Here is a 24399-nt window from a genome sequence, read left to right on the forward strand (position 1 = left end):
CTAGTCAGGTTTGATCACATCAGAACTCAGGATATGATTGCAGATCCGTTCACAAAGTTTTTGCATTCAGAAGCTTTTCTGAGACATGTTGAGAGCATGCGACTATTTCCTAGTTTTGATGCTGCAATTTAGTGGGAGTCTTGTTCCCATTATGATATTTTACTAGTTTGCTTGTTTTATTTATTTTGTTGTTTTCTGGATTGAGAGATTTGCATTTAAGAATGTCAATTTGGTTGACAGTTTTATTTATTATTGAATAAATTCTACAATTTTGACTATTTAGCTATTTAAACTATTTAGCTGTGGTACACGATTGTTTTTATATATGCTCGTATATTTATTGTATGCAACTTTTTTGGTTGAGTTAGTTGGATGCATTATTTTTGCAAAATTAAATATCTGAGCATATATAAAAAGGAGCTTTAGTAATATACCCAAAATAGGGGCTATAATTATAAAAAAACCCTACATAGAATGCACTTTAGAAACACACCCAAAAACTATTTATTACATATGAAATTAGTATTGAAGTTCCTATAAATTACATCTCTGCCATTGATTAACTTAAAACAAGCCCAAAACAAAATTCCCAAAAGAACCCAAAACAAGCCCAGCGAACCCATATTAGATTTTTTTCGAAAAAACCCAAACTTAAAATAAAATAAATAAATAAAATCACGAAAACCAAGGGTCTGTCCCCACGACCCTTCATTCTCCATCAAACCTCCGCAAACCATATCATAGAAGTATATTGTTAATATCATATCATAAAAGTACATTGTTAATACCATGTCATAAAAGTACATTGTTAATATCACGCTATAGAAGTATATTGTTAATACCATGCTATAGAAGTATATTATTAATACTATTTCATAGAAAAACATTCTTAATACAATTTCATAGAAAAACATTGTAAATACCATTTCATACAAAAAATCCAAAAAACCCTAACAAGAGATTCGATATCCTTTGCTGCCACCTCCAATTGTCCACCAGATACAATCGCAAAGGCAAAAGGAAATACCTTTACAAGAAAAAAAAAAGTACACTGTTAATACTATGTCACAAAGTACATTGTTAATGCTATGTCATAGAACTATTTTCCTAATAAAAATCACATTTTGCATATCATAAACTTCAAGTGCACAGCCATATATAGAGCAACATATAGAGCGTCTTTGTTACTAAAAATCTGTTAATACTATGTCATAGAAGTACATTGTTAATACTATGTTATATAAATCAACTCAGTTGCAGGGTATGAACAGTATAATAGCTGTTCATACCACTTACTAGAAGTTAACAACTGCTCATACGACTTACAAATAACAAATTGTATACTATAAATCAACTTACCAACTTGTTGAAATTTACAAAAGTCATAGACCCGCAACCACCCAAAAAGCCAAAATTGGCTTGTTGCAAACCCCATAAGGTGCCGCCACCAACATTGGTTCCTCTTGCTCAAACTTACCAGGTCCATCTACCTATATAAGCACAACACAGACGACACTGTCAAGCCTTTAGAAGTTAAATATATGAAGCTAATTCAGTAACTAAAGTATTTGATTTTTACTATGAGAATACCTTGATCATACTGACACCAGAACCAATATTAACAAGCATATAGGGATATAGATCATCATGGTCAATATGCACAAATTCCTTATGACCATCTATGTATGTGAATGCTTTGGTGTGAACTGCCTACTTAAATAACAATCAAAATGTGAATGTTATTGTCAGGCAAGGAACTCATAATGCAAAAAAGAATGTTAATGATATTGTCGCTACTCAGAATTCAAATAAAGGCAAAGGGATTTTTTTTTTTTTACTCTTTTAATGGATCTATATTCCACATAAGCCATATATTTCAGATCCTAAAGAATCATAAATATCTCTACAGTAAAACAAGCAGCTGAATTTTGCAAGTTTCACATTTTATGACTCATCCACATTTCTCTTCCTTCTGAAACAAAAACAAAAAAAAAAAAAAAAGTTACTTCCTCTCATCTTGTGCACGCTATTGCCAATTCCAACCCACACATCCTATGCAACACATGACAGGACTTAAGAAAGGCACCAACTTGTACATACCAATCTATGTATGCGGTATTAGGATCCCACCTTAAGCAGAAAATTTGATCCAGCCACAAGACAGTCCATTTCATCTTCCTTGTCAAGACAAATCTCAAGCTTTTCCTTAAAGAGATCCGCGTACTTGTATGCAACCAAAGCAAATATGCCTATCACGACTAAAGAACAAATCAATTAGTTTCCTTCCATATTGAAATGATCATAAACCACAACATAAAAGTTAACATGTTCAAATCTCTAACCTAAGCCATACAAACTAAGTCGTTGAATTTAAAATGTTCACAAGTCAAACGCAAACAGAAAACACAACAATTCATACAATAAAACTAGAAAATACTGAAATGAGCAATCAACATAAGAATAAATGGTGAAAATATGTACATCAGAGACGTCATTGATGAGCTCACAGAGAAAGATCTCCTTGCTGCTGTAAAAGGTGTTGATGAGTTCGGCGTATCCCGCTCTTCAAAGAAGAACTTCTTCAATGGCGGCCGAGAGAGGAAGAGGAATCGCAACCCCTTTGGCTATGGAAAAATCATCGTCGTCGGCATCGCGAACAAGAGATCCGAGTTGAAAATTGGGAACACAGGACGGATCTGGCCATTTTGGAATATATCGTCGGTGGAAATCGATGATCCATTGGGGTTGGTGCATGCGAAAGAGAAATCAAGTAGAAATTCAAGTAAATTAAGCAAAAATCAAAAGGAAAATTACGAATTGAAGCAGATGGAACAAACCTGCAAAGGAAATGGAGGCATCAACGGCGAGAACACGTGTGAGGCCACCTACGTAACGGAGATTGTCGTCGGTCTTGTGTTGGTCCATGGCTTTGAGACTGTTTGGTTTACTTTGAAGGCATAGAGAGGGAAGAAGGGAGAGAACATAGGAGAGATGGTGGTTTGAAGCAAGAGAGGGGCTTGAGGCTTCAAACCTGAGGGAGGGCTTGAGGCTTCAAACCTGAGATTGTCAAACCTGAGGGAGGCTTCAAACAAGATCCAAAACTAATTTAATGCTAAAAAGGGTAATAAAGATATTTCATCTTTTTAATTAAATTAAAAAATATACAATTGTTGATTTTTGGGTTTATTTTGGGTGTGTTTTATGTTTTAAATAGTGTAGGGTATATTTATAGTTTCATGTGTAGGAATGGGTGTTTCACTAATTTTGTATATATAAAAACAATCGTGTACCACTTTACTAACTACATTTTTAATTTAGGTAAGCCCTATATATGGAAGTCTTATCTCTATGGGCACTTGGAAAAGAAAAAAAAATTCTAAATGAGTAATTGAAGAGCTAGTGTCAAGTCAATGATGTGGACGTACGCACGTGACAAGCAATGTATGCATATAGGAATATAGATATTGTTGGGGCAATTAGAATATACTTGCTGAAGAATATATATATATATATATATATATAGTGCCATGCATGCAGTTGAGAGATTCAATGTCATCATTTGAGGAATGAGGTGCTTAGTCATTGGATCTATTTCAATGAAATCATGTGGTTGAGATTGATTTAAGTGTTTAAACTTGTTTGTGTCTAATGACTTGCCAAAAACCCACATGTATGTACACTTTACTGCATAGCAAGATTGATGTAACTCGTCCACGTGTTATAATATGGATGGACGATATGGTTAATATTTCCCACTTTTATGATATAATATCAATAAATATTCAGTTATATATTCTAACAAACGAGTTATACCTTGTGACAAACTCTCATACAACGTACACTATAATTACTCGCACTTAAAGCATCCACAATAGGGTCCCTAAACCACATCCTTAGACAAATTTTAGGGAGGAATTGGAAAAATACAACTCCAACCATGCTCCCTATTCGCCTCCTAAAATAGAGAGACCTCTAGGAACTCTTTAAATTTGAGGAGAGAGAAAGAACTCCTAATGGCTCCTTATAATTTAATGATGTTTCGTTTTATGCATAGTTTAAACTTTTAATTAATAAAAACTATTTTTTTGTAGAGATGATAACCAATCATACTGAATTAAAAACTAACTATAGTATTTATGACTTCCTAACTTAGGGAATATGATTGGAGTTCAAATTTTATAGAGTTCCTAAAATAACTTTTGTGTGTTTTTAGCTAAATTTTAACTAAATAATAGGGAGCATGACATTTGCCTACATAATTACTGACTAATTCCTTGTGATCGAGTATTTATTATTTCAGTATGTGGTTGTGAAAGTAGCTGGGATATTGAATGTTGGTGTTGACATTGGACAAGCTGTTTTGAACAGTGGTTGCAACATTATGTGATTGATAGACAACATAGTTGTTTTTATCTTTCAACAAAAACAATAAGTTTCAAAAAAACAAACCAAAATTTTAATTTGACCCTAATTGTCATTATGGTGGTTTTGCTGGTAGCTAGGTCACATTTGCATATGACTATGTTTTTTAAAGAAATTTTACTGGTCCTGTATGTAATAAATTTTAAACTATAATTTTTATTCTACTTTTTGCAATTTGATCTTTTTTATTTTATTTTTGTGATTTGATAGGAGAAAAATGGGGGAGTATTATATTGGGTTGCCTCAAGATTGTCTTTTACGTGAATCGAACTCAGGTGCACAATGCAACATGATAATGAAGTAAGTCATTTAGTATATATAAATTATAATTTAGATACATACTTGAATTTGAATTCAGATTCAAATATGACTATTTGCTTTTGAGTGACATTTATCAATTTGTTTGGTCGATTTTTTGTGTTGAAATCCTTGAAATTGAAAAAAAAAAGTGTCAAAGGATTAAAAAAGAGAGCCAAGGAGAGATATTGGTGATGATTATTACTTACAGAAAATAACGTGTTTGTCTTTTTAATTATTATGATTATTAATTGTTGTCACATCCCGGATCGGCTTGTTACAATCCACCCCTTTAGGTCGACGTCCTCGTCGACACTCGCACCATATGGCAGAGTGGCTGATACCAAATTGTCACATCCCAGGATCGGCTCCTCCGTAGCACAATATTGTCCGCTGGGCCCCCGCCTCGCCTCACGGTTTTGTTTTTTGGAACTCACAGCAACTTCCCAGTGGGTCACCCATTCTATGATTGCTCTAGCCCCCACTCGCTTAACTTCGGAGTTCGCTGAAGCTAGTGAGCTCCCAAAAGGCCTTGTCTAGATAGAGGTGGGTATGTATATATAAGGCACATCACCCATTTTCCGTTGGTCGATGTGGAATGTTACAATTGTTGTTACCAAAAAAACAACCAAAAAAGGACTAAAACTATGATCTACACATGCGGATTTTGAGCCAAGGAGAGATATTGGTGATGATTATTACTTACAGAAAATAACGTGTTTGTCTTTTTAATTATTATGATTATTAATTGTTGTCACATCCCGGATCGGCTTGTTACAATCCACCCTTTATTGCACACTCGCACTATATGGCGAGTGGCTTATGATACCAAATTGTTGATGAACTCCTCCTGTAGCACAATCATTGTCCGACTCTGCCCTCACGGTTTGAACTCACGGCAAGTGGGTCACCCAAGGCCTTGTGCTATAGATAGAGCTAGATAGAGGTGGGTATGTATATATAGGCACATCACCCATTTTCCGTTGGTCGATGTGGAATGTTACAATTGTTGTTACCAAAAAAACAACCAAAAAAGGACTAAAACTATGATCTACACATGCGGATTTTGAAGTTGCGCCCTGAATGGAAGTTGAGGCCCTGCAAACTAACACAATAAAAATGTCTTTGTGTCAAAAATTTGCTAGCTCAGTATATATATATATATATATATAACATTTATTAATATATACATATATTATACACATAAAAAATTTGAGGGCCCTAAAAATTAGAGGCCCTGTGCGGTGGCACCACTTGCAAACCCTCAGGACCACCCTTGATGGCACTATATATATATATATATTCTTCAACAAGTATATTCTAATTGCCCCAATAATAACTATATTCCTATGTGCACACATTGCTTGTCATGTGCCTATGTCCTATCATTGAAAATGTATAGGGCTCACCTCAATTAAAAATGTAGTTAGTAAAGTGGTACACGATTGTTTTTATATATGCTCAGATATTTAATTGTGCAACTTGCAAACCCTCAGGACCACCCTTGATGGCACTATATATATACATACATTCTTCAACAAGTATATTCTAATTGCCCCAATAATAACTATATTCCTATGTGCACACATTGCTTGTCATGTGCGTATGTCCTATCATTGAAAATGTATAGGGCTCACCTCAATTAAAAATGTAGTTAGTAAAGTGGTACACGATTGTTTTTATATATGCTCAGATATTTAATTGTGCAAAAATAATGCATCTAACTAACTCAACCAAAAAAGTCACATCCAATTAATTATGTTCTTGGAATATTTATACAAAATAAATTAGGTGTTAAAAAATATTTAATATATGAATATGATCTATTACGACAAAGACTCATCGTCACAATCATGTGATTATTCAAAAGGTGTAACATCCTTGATACAATTTAGTCGATTTAATCAAATTTAATTCTTTTGTGAAATTTCAATTTTGCCCTTGGGAGTAGGGGTACTTTGGTCACTTTAAGAAAGAAAAAAACATTTATTGTATGGCATTACGTAATGGTGTAAGTTTGTGTTATCTTATATGAGGCCCTAGATTAAGGTTAGCACAGTGTCCTCAAAATCTCAAGACCGGCCCTGTTGGAGAGCCCGACAGACATTCAGGTGGAACAAAAACTCATCAAAATGCATCAAAAATCACTGATGTCGACTTGTTATAAGGTAAGGATATAAAAATAAGGGTGCATTTTTGCTCACCACCTTAACCCTAGGTGTACCCTCACCACCCCTGCCAAAAATTGACACATGTCCATGGGTTTAATTATAGTTAATTCTTTATTTTTTATTTATTTGATAACATTATTATGAGAGAGAAACAATACTTCAATAAGATTTTTCTTGATTTACCCTTATTAACCTAGCAAACTTTCCACTTTTCCAAATTAATTAACAACTACCCAAATAATAATCTATGCTGCTCTTCAATTGCAAGCTTCCTCCATTTGTTCAGTGAAAGATAGGTAATAATCTATGTTGCTTTTTTTTTCTTCTTTTTTTTAGTACCTTGTATTGCTTGATTATTTTTTATACTTTGGTGATTGCTCTGCGTTATTTAGTTTTTTTAGTCCATGATGTTGGTATGTCTGGTGGATCAAGACTAGCACAGAAAGGAATGATAGAATGAACCGTACTGCAGAGCCAGAGTAATGAGACAATGAAGGGTATTATTGCAGAGCTTGGTTCCTTCATTGTTTTTGGAATTTCTGCAACTCCAATATATTTTGCTCTATGGAGTAAGCTTTATTCAGAATAATAAAACCAGAATTAATTAGTCCAGAGCTTGCAACGTAGAGGTGTCAACGGGCGTGCCGGGCCGCCCATCCTATTTAAACTCGTGCTTTTAATTTTTTGTGTCGGGCGGGCCATTTAATTTATCATGCCATGCCGTACTAGCCCATTCAGTAAAATCATTGATCCCAAAATGCACCAAAGCCCATGTCCATATTGAAACGGGTCGGGCCGGGCCGGGCTAGTGTCGTGCCCGTGCTCGTGCCATACTCGGGCCCAAGAACGAATTCATTTAATTTGAATTTTTTTTCACTTGATTTTTCTTCCACTAGATAATTCAAATTAAAAATATAATTAGAGGCAAGAAATGATGAACTATTTGAAAACATTAATCAATCAAACATCCAAACAATATGAAATGGCGAAGGGCAAAAAGTGTCCAACTCCACAAAGTCCACTTCAACTTTTCATCTTTAAACAACTTATTATTTTATATGTGAAAAAATGTCTTACTTTGATTATAAGAGAAGCGTATACGTCATATGTACTGATTAGATATCAAGTCCAATGTTGTTTAATTAATTTGTAGTTGATATGTTTAATTAATTAAGGACCCTAGTAATTTCCCTAAAATGAAAGACATCAAATATATATTTATGATATATATATATATATATATAAACAATGACATTAGATGTCAAATTATTGCATTTTGACTTTTGAGAAAGAAAAAAATGTTAAGTGGGCCGTGCTTGGGCCATGCTTGGGCTCGTGTCGTGCTTGAAGCATGCTCGGGCCAAGCCCGCTCCCATGTCGGGCCATGGGCCCTGGTCCATTGGACCTCATTTTTGATCCCGACCGGCCCAAGTTTCGTGCCGTGCCAAGACGTACCATTAATATTCGTGCCGCAAGCCGTGCCTCATTTAAACAAAGTGGGCTCGTGCGTTTTCGCCGCAGTCGTTTGACACCTCTATTGCAACGTTAAAATTAATTGGTTGGAAACTTGCAACATCATAATTAACTCATCAGTTGAAGAAAGAAAACAGGTTCAAGGATATTGAGAAATTGCAACGTAATAATATACTGAAGAGCAGTAACTTTTGGGCGTGTATAAAAGGAGTTAATTAAAGCCAATTGAGATTCAAAGTATCTGGATGTATTCTTCAAAGTATTGAAGCATGTGAATTGATATTCATATTAAAGAACGGGACATAAAAGCCAATTGCCAATTATTTATTTGGGTAGTTGTTAATTAATTTAGAAAAGTGGAAAGTTTGCGAGGTGAATAAGGGTAAATCAGGAAAAATCTTATTAAAGTATTGTTTCTCTCTCATAATAATGTTATCAAATAAATAAAAAATAAAGAATTAACTATAATTAAACCCATGGACATGTGTCAACTTTTGACAAGGGTGGTGAGGGACACCTAAGGTTAAGGTGGTGAGCAAAAATGCACCCTAAAAATAATTGATATTCATGCTTTCTCTTCTTCATTCCCCAAATGGAAATATATCAAGCAAAGCAACCAACCATCCCATGATCCCACCATGAATTCAAGGGCCAGAGACCATAATGGCAGCATGTGTGGTGTGGGGCATCTGTCGGAGTAACTTTTAAGTGTGATTGGCAAGACAATGCTGCATTTCTGTGCCTATTCTCAGAACTGAAACGAGATTAATGTTTGAATAAAACACAAATGAATGGTGATTGATGATGACCTTCACTAACTTAACTCAAGTAATTCCTGTATCACTAAATCAAATTTAAAACAAAGGTTAAGAAATATCATAGCCCACATACCTACTTGAACTATAAATTACATGCAAATATCAGTGAAGGCAGCACTTCTCAACCTTTACACAATGGAGGCTTCTTCTATGAATAATTGCAACATGAGTAATGATAGAAATACATGACCCGGGCTACTTCTTCAACTATAAATCTGCAATATCCTCAACCTTCATACAATGGAGGAGGCTTCTTCACTAACCCTTGCAACTCTGGTCCTTCTCTCCAAAATTCTCTTCTCCCCTACTTTTCCCAAACCATGGCCTATAATTGGCAACCTCAACCTCGTTGGTCCTCTGATCCGCTCACAAGTGGTCCCAAACTTAAGCAAATATCATAGCCGACCCGACGACATACCTAGCTACTTCTTCAACTATAAATTACCTGCAATATCCTCAACCTTCATACACGACAATGTCAATGGAGGAGGCTTCTTCATTTTCTTTGGCTGTTTTAAGTTTTTCAACCCTTGCAATGCTTGTTGCTCTGGTCCTTCTCTCCAAAATTCTCTTTCCCCTACCCAAGAAGCAAAACTTCCACCAGGTCCCAAACCATGGCCTATAATTGGCAACCTCAACCTCGTTGGTCCTCTGCCTCATCAATCCGCTCACAAGTGGTCCCAAACTTATGGGGCATCCGTACATAGGTACTAATTAACTTGCCTACTTTTCAAAATTTGAGTAATGACCCGACGACATACCTAGCTACTTCTTCAACTATAAATTACCTGCAATATCCTCAACCTTCATACACGACAATGTCAATGGAAGAGGCTTCTTCTTTTTCTTTGGCTGTTTTAAGTTTCTCAACCCTTGCATTGCTTGTTGCTCTGGCCCTTCTCTCCAAAATTCTCTTTCCCCTACCCAAGAAGCTAAAACTTCCACCAGGTCCCAAACCATGGCCTATAATTGGCAACCTCAACCTCGTTGGTCCTCTGCCTCATCAATCCGCTCACAAGTGGTCCCAAATTTATGGACCAATAATGCAGATTAAGCTTGGCTCCTGCCCAGTTGTAGTTGCCTCATCTCCAGAAATGGCAAAGCAATTTTTAAAGACGCATGATCGTATCTTTGCCTCTAGGCCTCAAACTGCAGCAGGCAAGTACCTCAATTATGGCTACCAAAGTGTCACTCATGCACCTTATGGTCCATATTGGCGTCAAGGCCGCAAAATTTTAACCTCTGAGCTCTTTAGCCCAAAAAGTCTAGAGTCTTTTCGATACATCCGGGTTGAGGAAAATCGCACTTTTATTTCGCGACTCTATGCCATGTCAGGGAAGGCAGTTGTGCTCAAACAGCATCTGTCACGCCTAACTCTTAGTGTTCTGTGCAGAGTTGTGTTGGGAAAGGACCATTTTAGCTTGACCAAATCCAAGAGTTCCACAATATCACTCAAAGAATCTCAGGACATGACAGATGAGTTGTACTTGCTTGCTGGGGTAGCCAATATAGGGGATTGGATACCGTGGCTAGATGTTTTTGACTTGCAAGGTTATGTAAAGCGAATGAAGGCCTTACAGAAAAAGTTGGACCAGTTTTATGAGTTCGTGCTCAATGAACACAAGGCCAGGAAGGAAGGAGTGGAGGAGTTTGTGGCAAAGGACATGGTGGATTTACTATTGCAGCAGGTTGATGATCCTAACGATCTTGAAGTTAAGCTCACCTATGACACTGTCAAGGCATTCACTCAGGACTTGGTAATTGGAGGCTCTGATACCTCTGCTACCACTTTGGAATGGGCAATGTCTGAACTCATAAAACAACCAAACCTCATCGAAAAGGCCACCGAAGAGCTCGATAGAGTGATTGGAAGAGAGAGATGGGTAGAAGAGGAAGACCTCGAAAACCTTCCTTATATAGATGCTATTATGAAAGAGGCAATGAGGAAGCACCCTGTAATTGTATTCCTACCACATTTAGCTCTTGAGGATTGCAATGTGGCAGGTTATGATGTTTGTAAAGGAACTCTAGTGCTTGTGAACATATGGAGCATGGGGAGAGATCCCACGCTGTGGGATGCACCAGATGAGTTTAGGCCTGAGAGGTTCTTAGGGAAGGCAATTGATGTGAAGGGACAGAGTTTTGAGTTCTTGCCATTTGGTTCAGGAAGGAGGATGTGCCCTGGTTATGGTCATGCACTGAAAATGGTAGGGTCTTGTTTGGCTAACATGTTACATGGGTTCACCTGGAAACTGCCTGAAAATGTGAAAACAGAAGATTTGGGCATGGAGGAAACTTATGGATTGCTCACACATCGGAAGTTCCCACTTGTTGTGGTCACAGAACCTCGGCTGCCAATTCGCCTTTACTAATTATATGTGAACTTGATAATGTGCCAGCCTTAAGTTTCTTTTTTGTTCCATCAAGTAGGGAGGCTTAGTTTTAACAGAAATATAGAACTAGGCCTTCTCAATAAGATTGTAATTCGTTTTTATCAATAAGGGACTGATATATAAACAAATTTAAGGGAAAAACAAATGTAACATGGAACAGAGGTTGCATTACTTGTGAGCTTGGTAAGCTTCAATAGCATCGAATCATCCGATTCACCATTTAACCAATTTGCATAAATTGGCCCTAGCAGTTATGTCCTTGTCCATTTTCATAATTGTAACATTGTGTAGGCTCCATAATGAGCTGTGGTTTGTTTAATTTGTTCAGGCATCGTACTGTGACTGTCAAGTGTCCATGGCTCCACTCCAGCTATGTGGATTTAATCGTGAATGACCAGAAAATATGCAAGATTGGCATGAAGGGGTAATTTGCAACATGAAACACACTTGGCAGGAGATAAATAATTAAAGGGGAAGTATATATGATAAAAATTGTCCCATCAGATCTGGCATTGGCAATCATCTTAGACTGTAAAACGAGCATTAATGGCCGGAAGCTGGTTGATTAGTCCAACAGCCCACAAACACCACACGTCAATAAGTCTCCCTAACCTCGAAACATACAGTTCATAGATGAGATTAATCTAACTCATTCTAGGAGAAGAGGCACAATGCAGAGACAGCGCAATCAACAAAGCAGTGCAAGTTACCATCACAAACATTCATACACAGTTTTATTGAGTAGGTAGGACTAGTCCTATTTTTATAGAGAAGGTTCATAATACATATCCGGACACTCACTAAATAGATGAAAAAGGAAAGAAAAAAAAAAAAAAAGCAAGCAAGCAGGGAAACCATCAGATTCAATATCACTAGTAAAGATGGATTGGTAGCCGAGGTTCAACTACGGCAACAAGTGGAAACTTCCGAGGTGTTAACAATCCATAAACTTCCTCCATGCCCAAATCTTCTTTTTTCACGTTCTCAGACAATTTCCAACTGAACCCATGTAACATGTTGGCCAAGCAAGACCTTATCACTTTCAGTCCAAGACTATAACCAGGGCACATCCTCCTTCCTGAACCAAATGGCAAGAACTCAAAACTCTGTCCCTTCACATCAATTGCCTTCCCTAAGAACCTCTCAGGCCTAAACTCATCTGGTGCATCCCACAGCGTGGGATCTCTCCCCATGCTCCATATGTTCACAAGCACTAGAGTTCCTTTACAAACATCATAACCTGCCACATTGCAATCCTCAAGAGCTAAATGTGGTAGGAATACAATTACAGGGTGCTTCCTCATTGCCTCTTTCATAATAGCATCTATATAAGGAAGGTTTTCGAGGTCTTCCTCTTCTACCCATCTCTCTCTTCCAATCACTCTATCGAGCTCTTCGGTGGCCTTTTCGATGAGGTTTGGTTGTTTTATGAGTTCAGACATTGCCCACTCCAAAGTGGTTGCAGAAGTATCAGTGCGTCCTGCTACTGAGTCCTGGTTTTAATTTGAATGAACAAAGTGAATGATTTATGTTTATATCTTTAAGTTGTGTCTTTTTACAGAAATTCTCATATATCTAAGGATGCAAATGTTATAATGCTTATGTTTGCCCAAAGAGCATTACCCTAATGTTTGGAAATTAAATAAGAAATAATTTAAGAAGCTACCTGAGTGATAGCCTTGACACTGTCATAAGTGAGCTTAACTTCAAGATCATTAGGGTCATCAACCAGTAGCAACAGTAAATCCACCATATCCTCTGACACAAATTCCTCCACTCCTTCCTTCTTTGTCTTGTGTTCATCGAGCACGAACTCATAAAACCGGTCCAATTTTTTCGTTAAGGCCTTCATTCGCTTTACGTACCCTTGCAAGTCTAAAAATTTAAGCCATGGTATCCAATCCCCTATGTTGAATACCCCGCTAAGCAAGAACAACTCGTCCAATGTGATAAAAGATAAAAGATAATTCCACTATAATTCCATTTTGTGCATTTTTTTAGGATAACTTATCCTATCAATAAGGTTCATAATCCCATTACTCCACCCATTGACCTTGGACCCAAGACTCGGTAGCACCAAGGATGGACCCATGATTTGAAAATGACATGAGCTAAATTTTCCTTACGTACAAACCTATTGAAAACTCAACTGTACCATGAATTTTACTAAAGACAAAAAAAAAAACACCGGGAACATAATAAGCCTTATCCCTCAAAATGAAAGTACATGTAGATAAAACACATACTTAAATAGTTAAATATCTAATCAAAATCCAGAAAATGTAGTCAATTGGAAAATCACTACAGTGGAATCACTAATAATATCATTATGTTGTTTAATTAGTGTCTACAGTGGAATCACTTGGGTTAAATTAGTGGAGATCAATATCAGTTTGGAAAAATACCTACTCTTAGATCCTCCCAAAATCTTTGCAGGCATTCGTGTTCCTCTTATGTGCTGACACGTCACCATCCATTTCTACTTTGGGGTTCTGGTGTGTATATTTTATGCACACATTAATCTCGTTATAAATGGGTTTTCCATGGCTTAAGTTATGTAATTTTAACTTTAATGTGTACAATAATATTTAGATAATCTTTGGACCAAAAAAATATTGGATAATCAAGCCTTTTGGGCCTTGGGCTAGCTGTTTATTTGTTTAATAGTGGGTTAAGGGCCATGATTAAACAAAATTAAACCTTCAATGCTAACAAGAAAAGAAAAGTAAAATTATGTTTGTGGAATTTCATCTGAAAATATTTTCTAAGTATGATGATACTAAATAAAACATTTCTTCGGAGAAGAGTACAAAATAAAACATTTCTTTGAGAGACAATAAAAGAACTAGTTGAGCTACTCCTCAACATCGTAGCTAAGATGAGCATCTGAACAGCTTCCAACAGTGTCTTGGTATAACCAAAAACAAAAATACAATAAGACTTGATAGAAATTTAGTGTGCATGATTAGAAAGTGCTCGCCAAATGTATTTGCTCGAGCTCTCTGATGAAGGGTAGCAAGGCCTGTAATTACATAACAACTTGTTTGAAAAATAAATAAAAAGGCATCTAAAAGCAGATACATGTTGCTATTTGAATTTTGCTAGTATAATTGTTTCTGGTTTATTTGCCTTCTTGCTTTGAATGTTTTATTTGAGTTAAATACAAAAAATATATTTAAACCGTATAGCCGCGCGGCTATACGTCTTAAATAAAAAATATAGTTAAAGAATATAGCGGCACGGCTATAATCCTTGAATAAAAACATATATTTAAAGTGTATAGCCGCACGGCTATACCTCTTAAATAAGAATATATATTTAAAGCGTATAGCCGGTCGGCTGAACTCCTAATAAAAAAAATATTTGAAGAGTATAGCCGCGCGGCTATATGTCTTGACGGCTGTACTAAAAATATATTTAAAGAGTATGGCCGAGCGGCTATACTCGATATATGTAGCCAATTGTTAAATTCTTATTGGAGCTCTCCTGTGCCCCCACCTCCTCTGTTACTGCTCAACAGCCCGAATTCCTTTGGTACCTACTAATTGCAATCAATTTTCTCTCTTTTTACCTGTTTTAGTATGATTTTGAATTTTCGATCGTGTTGTCGACTGAGTGTTTGATCTTTTGACTGTGAAGGATTTCTGGACTTCTCACCAAGCGCTCAGCCCAGCAGAGTTAGGAGCTTTCCTCACGTGGAAGGGAACTACGCGGTACATGTCTACATCCCCTGCCCATGTCACCAAATTCTTTCATTCTCAGTCCCATTAGCAAATGCCATGACTTTGAGCTTAGAGCCTTTAGACCCTTGTTTAATGGACTACTTATAGTTTCATTAGCAAATGACATGTCTTTGAGCTTAGAGCCTTTAGACCCTTGATTAATTGTATACTTGCAGTTTATATACCACCAGCACCAATGAATTTGTTGAAGAGGTGGTTGTATCACAAACTGCTACATGAGAGAGAAGGGTTTCTATTCTATAGAGCATGCAGAGAGTTGTATAGGGATATCAAGATTTAAAAGAAGATGTTTGTGTTGCAAGTGGATTAGGAATTGCTAGGAGCAGCTATCAAGGAAAAAGAGAGATTAGATGGGTTGAAAAGGGTGTGTTTTTTTTGACTTAATTGTATCGAGTAGAACTGTGGTGTCTTTATGGGAATCTATGTGAATGAGTTTTAGGATATTGCCTTTAGTTTAATTTATCTTGATTTTGTGGGTATTATGAAATTGTTGTAAATTTATTCCATAATTTTCTGCGTTGTCTTTTTTTATTTTTATAGAGAGACACGTTATCACATATTTTTTCGAATCAGATTATAATGTTTACTGCCAAAAAAAGAAGAAGAGGAAAATAACAATCTGCTTCACAACTGGTGACATCAATGAATTGGGCCTCAACTCAACTCAACTGCTGGGGATAGATCAGATCCTACCGCTTATGCGGAACTATGATAAACATGTTTTATTATATTCACTCGTTCACCAAAACTGAAAAGATTCACTCTCCCTTCTTGTGTTAATGGGCTGTTTTTTCTGTTTATTGTTTACTTTAGGTACATTCACATGTTGATATCTACAATTTCAGGTAAAATACATGGGGAGGAAGATTTGATATGCCAAAAGAAATGGCACATTCACATCTAGGAATGGTAACCGACGGAAGGTACATATACATGGTCACAGGACAGTATATGGGCCACAGTGCAGAGGGCTCACTGCCCATACATTCGTGCTTGATACTGAGACAAAGCAGTGGCTGGACATGCCCCCTTTACCAGTTCCTAGGTTTGTTTTTGCCTTAATAAGATTGCATAGAATGAAGTGTACGTTTCTGTTGTCAAATGCTGTGTGATACTGAAATCGATCACTGTGTATTCCTGTATTTGCTGCGTGTGTACACATGTTTGTGAATGAGAATGTCATTTATACCACGTCTTTATGCCATTTTGCTCTTATTTAATACCACCTGATTTCAATGTAGGATATCTGTTTGCATATGTATATATTATAGATGTATGTGTGTATTTGTGTGTGCTCATGTGTAGATATAAGGGTAGTGTAGCTGAGCCCAGATATCGGGATTAAGGCTCTGTTGAGTTGTAGCCTTCGTTCGCTGGTTTCTACTTAGCTCACAGGAACTTTTTGTGCTGATGGAGTGGACTGGAAAATCAATTTGTTAGTGTAAGATTTCATTAGTAAGTATTTGTAGTCCAAAACAAATCGTATAATTTTTCTTCTGTAGTTCAAGGGTAGATTGAATGGTTTTAACTCAGTAATTTTCAGGTTCGCACCAGCAACTCAACTTTGTGGAGGTAGACTTCATGTAATGGGTGGTAGCAAGGAGAATCAACATACACCTGGAGTAGATCATTGGAGTCTTGCTGTTAAAGATGGAAAAGCATTAGAAAAGGAATGGAGGACTGAAAATGCCTATTCCCAGGGGCGGACCTCATAGGTGTCTGTCCACCGTCTTATTCCTGCTGTGTTTATGTAACTAAGCATTTCATCATGGGAGATCTTGGTTGAATTCCCGCATGAAATTGAGCACAATTTTGCATTCACTGGCCTTGAAAGTGATCACATAAAATTAAATCATAAATTTTGAAATTTTGTTACCAATAACCATTGTTGAAAGTTCTAGGCAATCTGTTGGTATGAGTGCTTTCTTCTTGATTATTTTCTAGGTCCATCTTTCCGTCTGTGATCTATCAATTCCAGATTCTTTCTTATATGTAGCAATGAGAATGAATGTTTATGGAGCTAGCTTCAGAACTTGGGGTTCTGGTGTAAGCTTATTGATGTTCAAATTTTGATGATAGAATTACTTGATCTCCATCACACCTGAAGAGAATAAATGGAGACTTCTCTAGAATTTCCAAATGACTACTTTTTTTGTAGTGGCAACATGTATCGTCAATTCTCTTTTGGATACCTAACTAACTACGTACGTACGTACTAACTTGCATGCTTTTCCCACTTTGGGATCTAAATAATTCTAGAAGAATCGTGAATAAATTGTGGAGGAGCTCACCAACAATATTGTCGACAAACTAAATGAGTATGTAAGAACGTTCTAGACGAATAGTCACAACCAACATGTGGCTATAGGAATGGAGATGCCTCAACCTCAAGGCGGTGGAACAAAGCCAGTGTGATAAGTCAGCAAGTTAGTTGGCTAGCATGGTCTATAAATACAAGATGTACTTCTTTTGTGCTTCTAAGAAAGTTGCTTAAACCAACAATCAAGTGTGGTGGCCAATAGCCACATATGGGCCAATTAGACAGAGTTGAGTAGCCAATAGCTAAATAAGTGAAGAGCCAATAGCCCAGTTCTGAACCAATTCACCAACTAGCCAAGAGCTATACAATTAGAAGGGCAATAGCCTCAAGTTCTATGTACACCAAGCTATGTACTATTATCCTCCATTCTAATAAAACACTTTGTTTCAAGTGTTGTTCTATTGTCATCTATACCTAAACTCCTCCTCCACCTCCGACCCAACAATGGTATCAGAGTGACATTCTAAATTCCAACAATATAGATATGCATCCTTCATTGGCACTGGTATATCCCAGGTTTGTGTCGTGCTACCCAGGGACGGTCCCATGAACAAGCTAACTTGGGCTATAGCCTAAGGAACTTGTTTTTTTTTTTGGGACTAAATTAATACCATAGCCTAGGCAACCCAAATAAAATCTTATTAACTAACCCCATTAGACTCACTCTCTCTCTCTCTGGATGGCAAAATAGGATTTGAAATTGACTTTGGTGTTCTTGCTTGTATGAATTATTAATTAGGAATTTTGATAAATTGATTATTTGTTAACATGTTGATTAGATATTTAACTATTTAAGTATGTTTTTATCTACATGTACTTTCATTTTGAGGGATAAGGCTCATTATATCCCTGGTGTTTTTTAAAAAAATAAAATAAAATAAACTTCAATAGTAACGTTGAGTTTTCAGTAGGTTTGTATGTAAGGAAAATTTAACCCCAGCCATTTTCAAATCTTAGGTCCGTCCCTGGTGATACCGAGTCTTGGGTCCAAGGACAAGAGGTGGAGTAATGGGATTATGAACCTTATTGATAGGATAAGTTATCCTAAAAAATGCACAAAATGGGATTATGGTGGATTAATGACGATGACTTAACTCAAGTAATTCCTATCTCACGGAATCAAATAAAAAAGGGGTTAATAAATATTATATCGCTCATACCTACTTCAACTATATATTACCTGAGAATGTGATTAGGTATTGTTTGGCTAACATGTTACATGGATTCAATCAGGGACTGAGATCTAAATAAATCTAAGGAAAAGCAAATGTAACATGATGGTATAGAGGTTGCATTACTTTTCCTTGTGTGTTTCGTAAACTTCAATAACATTAAATCATTTGATTCAGCACCATTCAACCAATCTGCATAAATTGGCCCTACCATTCTGTCTTTTTTGGGACCCTACCATTCTGTCTAGTCCTTGTCTATTCTCATAACTGTAACATTGTCTTATATTTCATGTTTAGAATTGTTTTGGGGCACTTGATGGAACTCACATTCCAATAATAGTGTCGGCAGAAGAAAGACCAAGATATCGTTTTTTCCAATCTTAATAATGTCATTAAGTTGTTTAATTAGTGTCTACAGTGGAATCACTTGGGTTAAATTAGTGGAGATCAACATCAGTTTTGAAAAATCCCTACTCTTAGATCCTCCCAAAATCTTTGCAGGCATTCGTGTTCCTCTTATGTGCTGACACGTCACCATCCATTTCTACTTTGGGGTTCTGGTGTGTATATTTTATGCACACATTAATCTCGTTATAAATGGGTTTTCCATGGCTTAAGCTATGTAATTTTAACTTTATTGTGTACACTAATATTTAGATAATCTTTGGACCAAAAAAATATTGGATAATCAAAGCCTTTTGGGCCTTGGGCTAGCTGTTTATTTGTTTAATAGTGGGTTAAGGGCCAGGATTAAACAAAATTAAACCTTCAATGCTAACAAGAAAAGAAAAATAAAATTATGTTTGTGGAATTTCATCTGAAAATATTTTCTAAGTATGACGATACTAAATAAAACATTTCTTCGGAGAAGAGTACAAAATAAAACATTTCTTTGAGAGACAATAAAAGAACTAGTTGAGCTACTCCTCAACATCGTAGCTAAGATGAGCATCTGAACAGCTTCCAACAGTGTCTTGGTATAACCAAAAACAAAAAAACAATAAGACTTGATAGAATTTTAGTGTGTGCGAATAACAAATACCATTGACAAATTAAGCTGAGTAAAAATAATGCTTTATTGTAGGGAGCGTGATTAAAAGTGCTCGCCAAATGTATTTGCTCGACCTCTCTGATGAAGGGAGAACAAGGGCTGTAATTACATAACAGCTTGTTTGAAAAATAAATAAAAAGGCATCTAAAAGCAGATACATGTTGCTATTTGAATTTTGCTAATATATTTGTTTCTGGTTTATTTGCCTTCCTGCTTTGAATGTTTTATTTGAGTTAAATACACCGTATAGCCGCGCGGCTATACGTCTTAAATTAAAAATATATTTAAAGAATATAGCTGAACGGCTATAATCCTTAAATAAAAACATACATTCAAAGCGTATAGCCGCTTGGCTATACTGCTTAAAAAAATATACAGCCCTAAACCCTAAACAGCTGAACTCCTTACATGAACCCTTAAATAAAAATATATATGTGTGGCTATTGGGCACTCAATGAGCCTGTTTTTTTGCTTACATGAGATTAAGGTTTTGTTTGCTTACATGAACCCTTTATTTATTTATGGCAAAAAGTCACTTTTAGTGCATGTAGTTTATCATTTTTATCACTTTAGTCCCTTGTTTCAATTTTGTCAATTTTATCCCTGTTGTTTCAATTTGAAGCAATTCAATGATAATTTCTCATTTCTGTCAAATTAGAGTAACTTCCGTTACCCGTAGAGCGGCAATTCGGTCAAATTATTAAAAAAATCATTCCTTCTAAAAATAAACAATGCAAAATTAAAAAAATTAATTTATAAACATAAAAAAATAAAAATAAAAAGTATCTTCTTCTCCCTTCTCTCCCGTCCCTCCCCCTCCCCTAAATTTACCATCAAACCACAACCACCACCCAACCTAAAGCTACCTTCACCACCACCATTCCAACCCCACCCAACAAGCCACTGGCCAACATCACCCACCCAGCAACCACCCTCTCACCACAAAACTTCTCAAGACACTCCACCTCTCTCTCTCTCTCCTCCCAAGCCCAACCCCGAAACCCACAGATTCACCTACTCCGCCAAGACCTCCCCCTCCCTCGCCCACTGTTCCGAACCCACCCCTTCTTTCCCAGCACAACTCATCAACCCAAACCCTTAATCCACTCCTAAAAACACGGATTCCATCAACGATGGATCTGGATCTGGCCATTTGACAACCTCTGAAATGTATTTGTAATATCCATTTGAAATGTATTTGCAAACTTAAGGCAACCCTCTATTTATTTTTATTTTTTCTTGAAGGAATTTAATTGGGTGAGATGATGAATTTTCGAAGCAGGTAGCTAGGTCATGAGTGATGTGATCCCGATATTGGTCAATAAATTCCATTTAAAAAGCAAAAAAACCATAGAAGACACATGAAGATGCAGTCAGCAAGAGAGAGATGAGAGGGACTCTCGATCTTGACGCCATAGCAGATGCGGTAGAGTTGTAATGGGTTTGGAAGATTGGGACGGAGTGTGGACAGGTTGGGTTGGTGGTTTGGGTGAGGGCTTCTCTCTCCCTTTTCTTTTTTCTTTTTTTTTTGTTTTTCCAGCCTTTGTTGTAGGACAGAAATACCCCTCAAAAATTGACAGAAGTTACTCTAATTTCACAGAAATGAGAGATTGTCCTTGAATTGCTTTAAATTGAAACAATAGAGATAAAATTGACCAAATTGAAATCACAGGGACCAAAGTGATAAAAGTGACAAACTACAGGGATCAAAAGTGACTTTTTGCCTTTATTTATTTTTGATCAAATTTTGCACGAGATTATTATGTGAATAAAACACAAATGGACGGTGATGGATTTTTGGGAGGTTAGGGACCACATAAAGGTTTTGGGGGGATAATATAAATATATATATCTTCAATGCCTCAAATCAATCTTCTCTCACTAAAGCAAAACAAAAAAAGTTTAGAAATATCATTGCCCACATGCCTCCTCCAACTACAAATTACAAGCAATATCAGTCAATACTGCTCAACTTTCACACAATGGAGGCTTCTTCTTCTTCGGCTGTTTTAGCCCTTGCATTGCTAGCTGCTCTGGCCCTTCTCTCCAAAATTCTATTTGCCAAACGCCCAAAACTTCCACCAGGTCCAAAACCATGGCCTATAATTGGCAACCTCAATCTCCTTGGTCCTCTGCCTCATCAATCCCTACACAAATTGTCCCAAACTTATGGACCAGTAATGCAGCTTAAGTTTGGCTCCTACCCAGTTGTTGTTGCCTCATCTCCAGAAATGACAAAACAATTTTCAAAGACACATGATCACATCTTTGCCTCTAGGCCTCAAACTGCTGCAGGCAAGTACCTCACTTATGACTACCTCAATGTCACCTGGGCACCTTATGGTCCATATTGGCGTCAAGGCCGCAAAATTTTTCTCACGGAGCTGTTTAGCTCCAAAAGACTAGAGTCTTTTCGATACATTCGGGTTGAGGAAAATCGTGCTTTTGCTTCGCGACTCTATGCCTTGTCGGGGAAGGCAGTTGTGCTCAAAGAGCATCTGTCACGCCTAAATCTTAGCATTATGAGCAGAATTGTGTTGGGGAAGGAGTATTTTAGCTTGACCGACTTCGAGAGTTCGATAATGTCACTCAAAGAATTTCAGGACATGTTAGATGAGTTGTTCTTGCTTAATGGGGTATCCAATATAGGGGATTGGATACCATGGCTTGATTTTTTGGACTTGCAAGGTTATGTAAAGCGAATGAAGGCCGTAAAGAAAAAAATGGACCGGTTTTATGAGTTTGTGCTCCATGAACACAAGGCCAGGAAGGAAGGGGTGCAGGAGTTTGTGGCAAAGGACATGGTGGATTTACTATTGCAGCTGGTTGATGATCCTAATGATCTTGAAGTTAAGCTCACCTATGACAGTATCAAGGCATTCACTCAGGTATATGCTTCCTAAATCATTCCCTTATTAAATTTCCTCAGATTACTGCAATGTTCTCTTGCCGTACTGTGAATTTGGACCATACATTACGCAGTTTGGCAATAGAACATTTCTATATAAAAACTTATGTAGAAACACACCACATAAAGCTTTACTCAAAATTGTTCACGTGGCTTATTAATTTTTGTTCATCCAAATTAAAATCAGGACTTGATAGCTGGAGGCACTGATACCTCTGCTTCCCTTTTGGAATGGGCAATGTCTGAGCTCATAAAACAGCCAAACCTGATCGAAAAGGCGACAGAAGAGCTTGACAGAGTGATTGGGAAGGAGAGATGGGTAGAAGAGAAAGACCTCGAAAACCTTCCTTATATGGATGCAATTATGAAAGAGACCATGAGGAAGCACCCTGCGGTGGTAATGCTACCACCACATCTAGCTCTTGAAGATTGCAATGTGGCAGGTTATGATGTTCGTAAAGGGACTCTAGTGCTTGTGAACCTATGGAGCATGGGAAGAGACCCCACACTGTGGGATGCACCAGATGAGTTTAGGCCTGAGAGGTTCTTAGGGAAGGCAATTGATGTGAAGGGACAGAGTTTTGAGTTATTGCCATTTGGTTCAGGAAGGAGGATGTGCCCTGGTTATAGTCTCGGACTGAAAATGATAGGGTCTTGTTTGGCTAACATGTTACATGGGTTTAACTGGAAACTGCCTGAAAATGTGAAAGTTGAAGATTTGGGCATGGAGGAGGTTTATGGATTGGTCACACCTCGGAAGTTCCCACTTGTTGCAGTCACAGAACCTCGGCTGCCAATCCATCTTTATTAACTTAACTATATGTGAGGGGTTTGTAGCTCAATTGATTAAAAGCAGTTACCCCTGCATACTGCACTCAAAGTCCTATGTTCAAATCCCTCCTCATCAACATATCGCCGGTATCAACAATAGAAAATACAAAATAAAAAAACTCTGTGTAAATCGTGCCAGCTTTAAATTTCTTTTTAGTTCCATCTATATAGTCTGCCAATATATATTTTGATCAAGTAGGGAGGCTTAGTTTTCACAAAAAAATAACTTCTACTCAATATGTTGTAATTCGTTTTTATCAAAGAGGGACTGAAATCTGAATTGGGACGTGAGTGTGGCACATGTGACAAGTTCCATGATCTCTTCCACCCACCCATCTAGCCAATCATCCTGTGGAGCTCCACAATGTGCTGTAATTTATTTCATTTGTTCAGCCATTCTTCTGTGCTCATTGCTCCACTCGCTGTTAAGTCTCCATGGCTCCAGCTATGTGGCGTTAACCGTGAATCATCCGAAAATATGCAGCATTGACATCTAGGGCAAATTTGCGACATGAAACAACCTTGATCCTCTCTGTTGTTGGAGAGCCAGACAGACATTCAGGTGGAACAAAAACTCATCAAAATGCATCAAAAATCACTGCTGTCGACTTGTTATAAGGTAAGGGTCCAAAAATAATTGATATTCATGATGTCTCTTCTAAAAATAATCCGTCAAGGTTTTGGGGATATATTTTCATGGATTAATGACGATGACTTAACTCAAGTAATTCCTGTCTCACGGAATCAAATAAAAAAGGGGTTAATAAATATTATATCGCTCATACCTACTTCAACTATAT

At 37.1% G+C, this 24399-nt stretch overlaps 2 protein-coding genes, 1 long non-coding RNA gene and 1 pseudogene across 4 annotated transcripts; 2 read left to right on the forward strand and 2 right to left on the reverse strand.

The window, feature by feature from the left end:
* Nucleotides 1-894: 894 nt before the first annotated feature.
* Nucleotides 895-3056, reverse strand: LOC103340593 (uncharacterized). Its single transcript, XR_016122952.1, has 5 exons — nt 2838-3056; nt 2482-2696; nt 2101-2258; nt 1360-1490; nt 895-1027 (listed from the first exon to the last, which is right to left on the reverse strand). It is a non-coding gene; the product is annotated as an uncharacterized LOC103340593 (long non-coding RNA).
* A 6603-nt stretch (nt 3057-9659) lies between these two features.
* Nucleotides 9660-11719, forward strand: LOC103340658 (trimethyltridecatetraene synthase pseudogene; annotated as a pseudogene). Its single transcript, XR_016122951.1, has one exon. The product of XR_016122951.1 is annotated as a trimethyltridecatetraene synthase pseudogene (transcript).
* Nucleotides 11720-12280: 561 nt separating this feature from the next.
* LOC103340659 (trimethyltridecatetraene synthase-like) lies at nt 12281-13533 on the reverse strand. Its single transcript, XM_008244096.2, has 2 exons — nt 13241-13533; nt 12281-13067 (listed from the first exon to the last, which is right to left on the reverse strand). Exons 1-2 carry the CDS (start codon nt 13424-13426, stop codon nt 12447-12449), a joined length of 807 nt encoding a protein of 268 aa, XP_008242318.2. The 5' UTR covers nt 13427-13533; the 3' UTR covers nt 12281-12446.
* Nucleotides 13534-21724: 8191 nt separating this feature from the next.
* On the forward strand, nt 21725-23885 carry LOC103340594 (trimethyltridecatetraene synthase-like). Its single transcript, XM_008244025.2, has 2 exons — nt 21725-22748; nt 22956-23885. Exons 1-2 carry the CDS (start codon nt 21783-21785, stop codon nt 23577-23579), a joined length of 1590 nt encoding a protein of 529 aa, XP_008242247.2. The 5' UTR covers nt 21725-21782; the 3' UTR covers nt 23580-23885.
* Nucleotides 23886-24399: the final 514 nt, after the last annotated feature.

Source organism: Prunus mume, linkage group LG8 (genome assembly GCF_029339155.1).
Source record: "Prunus mume cultivar Tortuosa linkage group LG8, ASM2933915v1, whole genome shotgun sequence".
Taxonomy (NCBI): Eukaryota; Viridiplantae; Streptophyta; class Magnoliopsida; order Rosales; family Rosaceae; genus Prunus; species Prunus mume.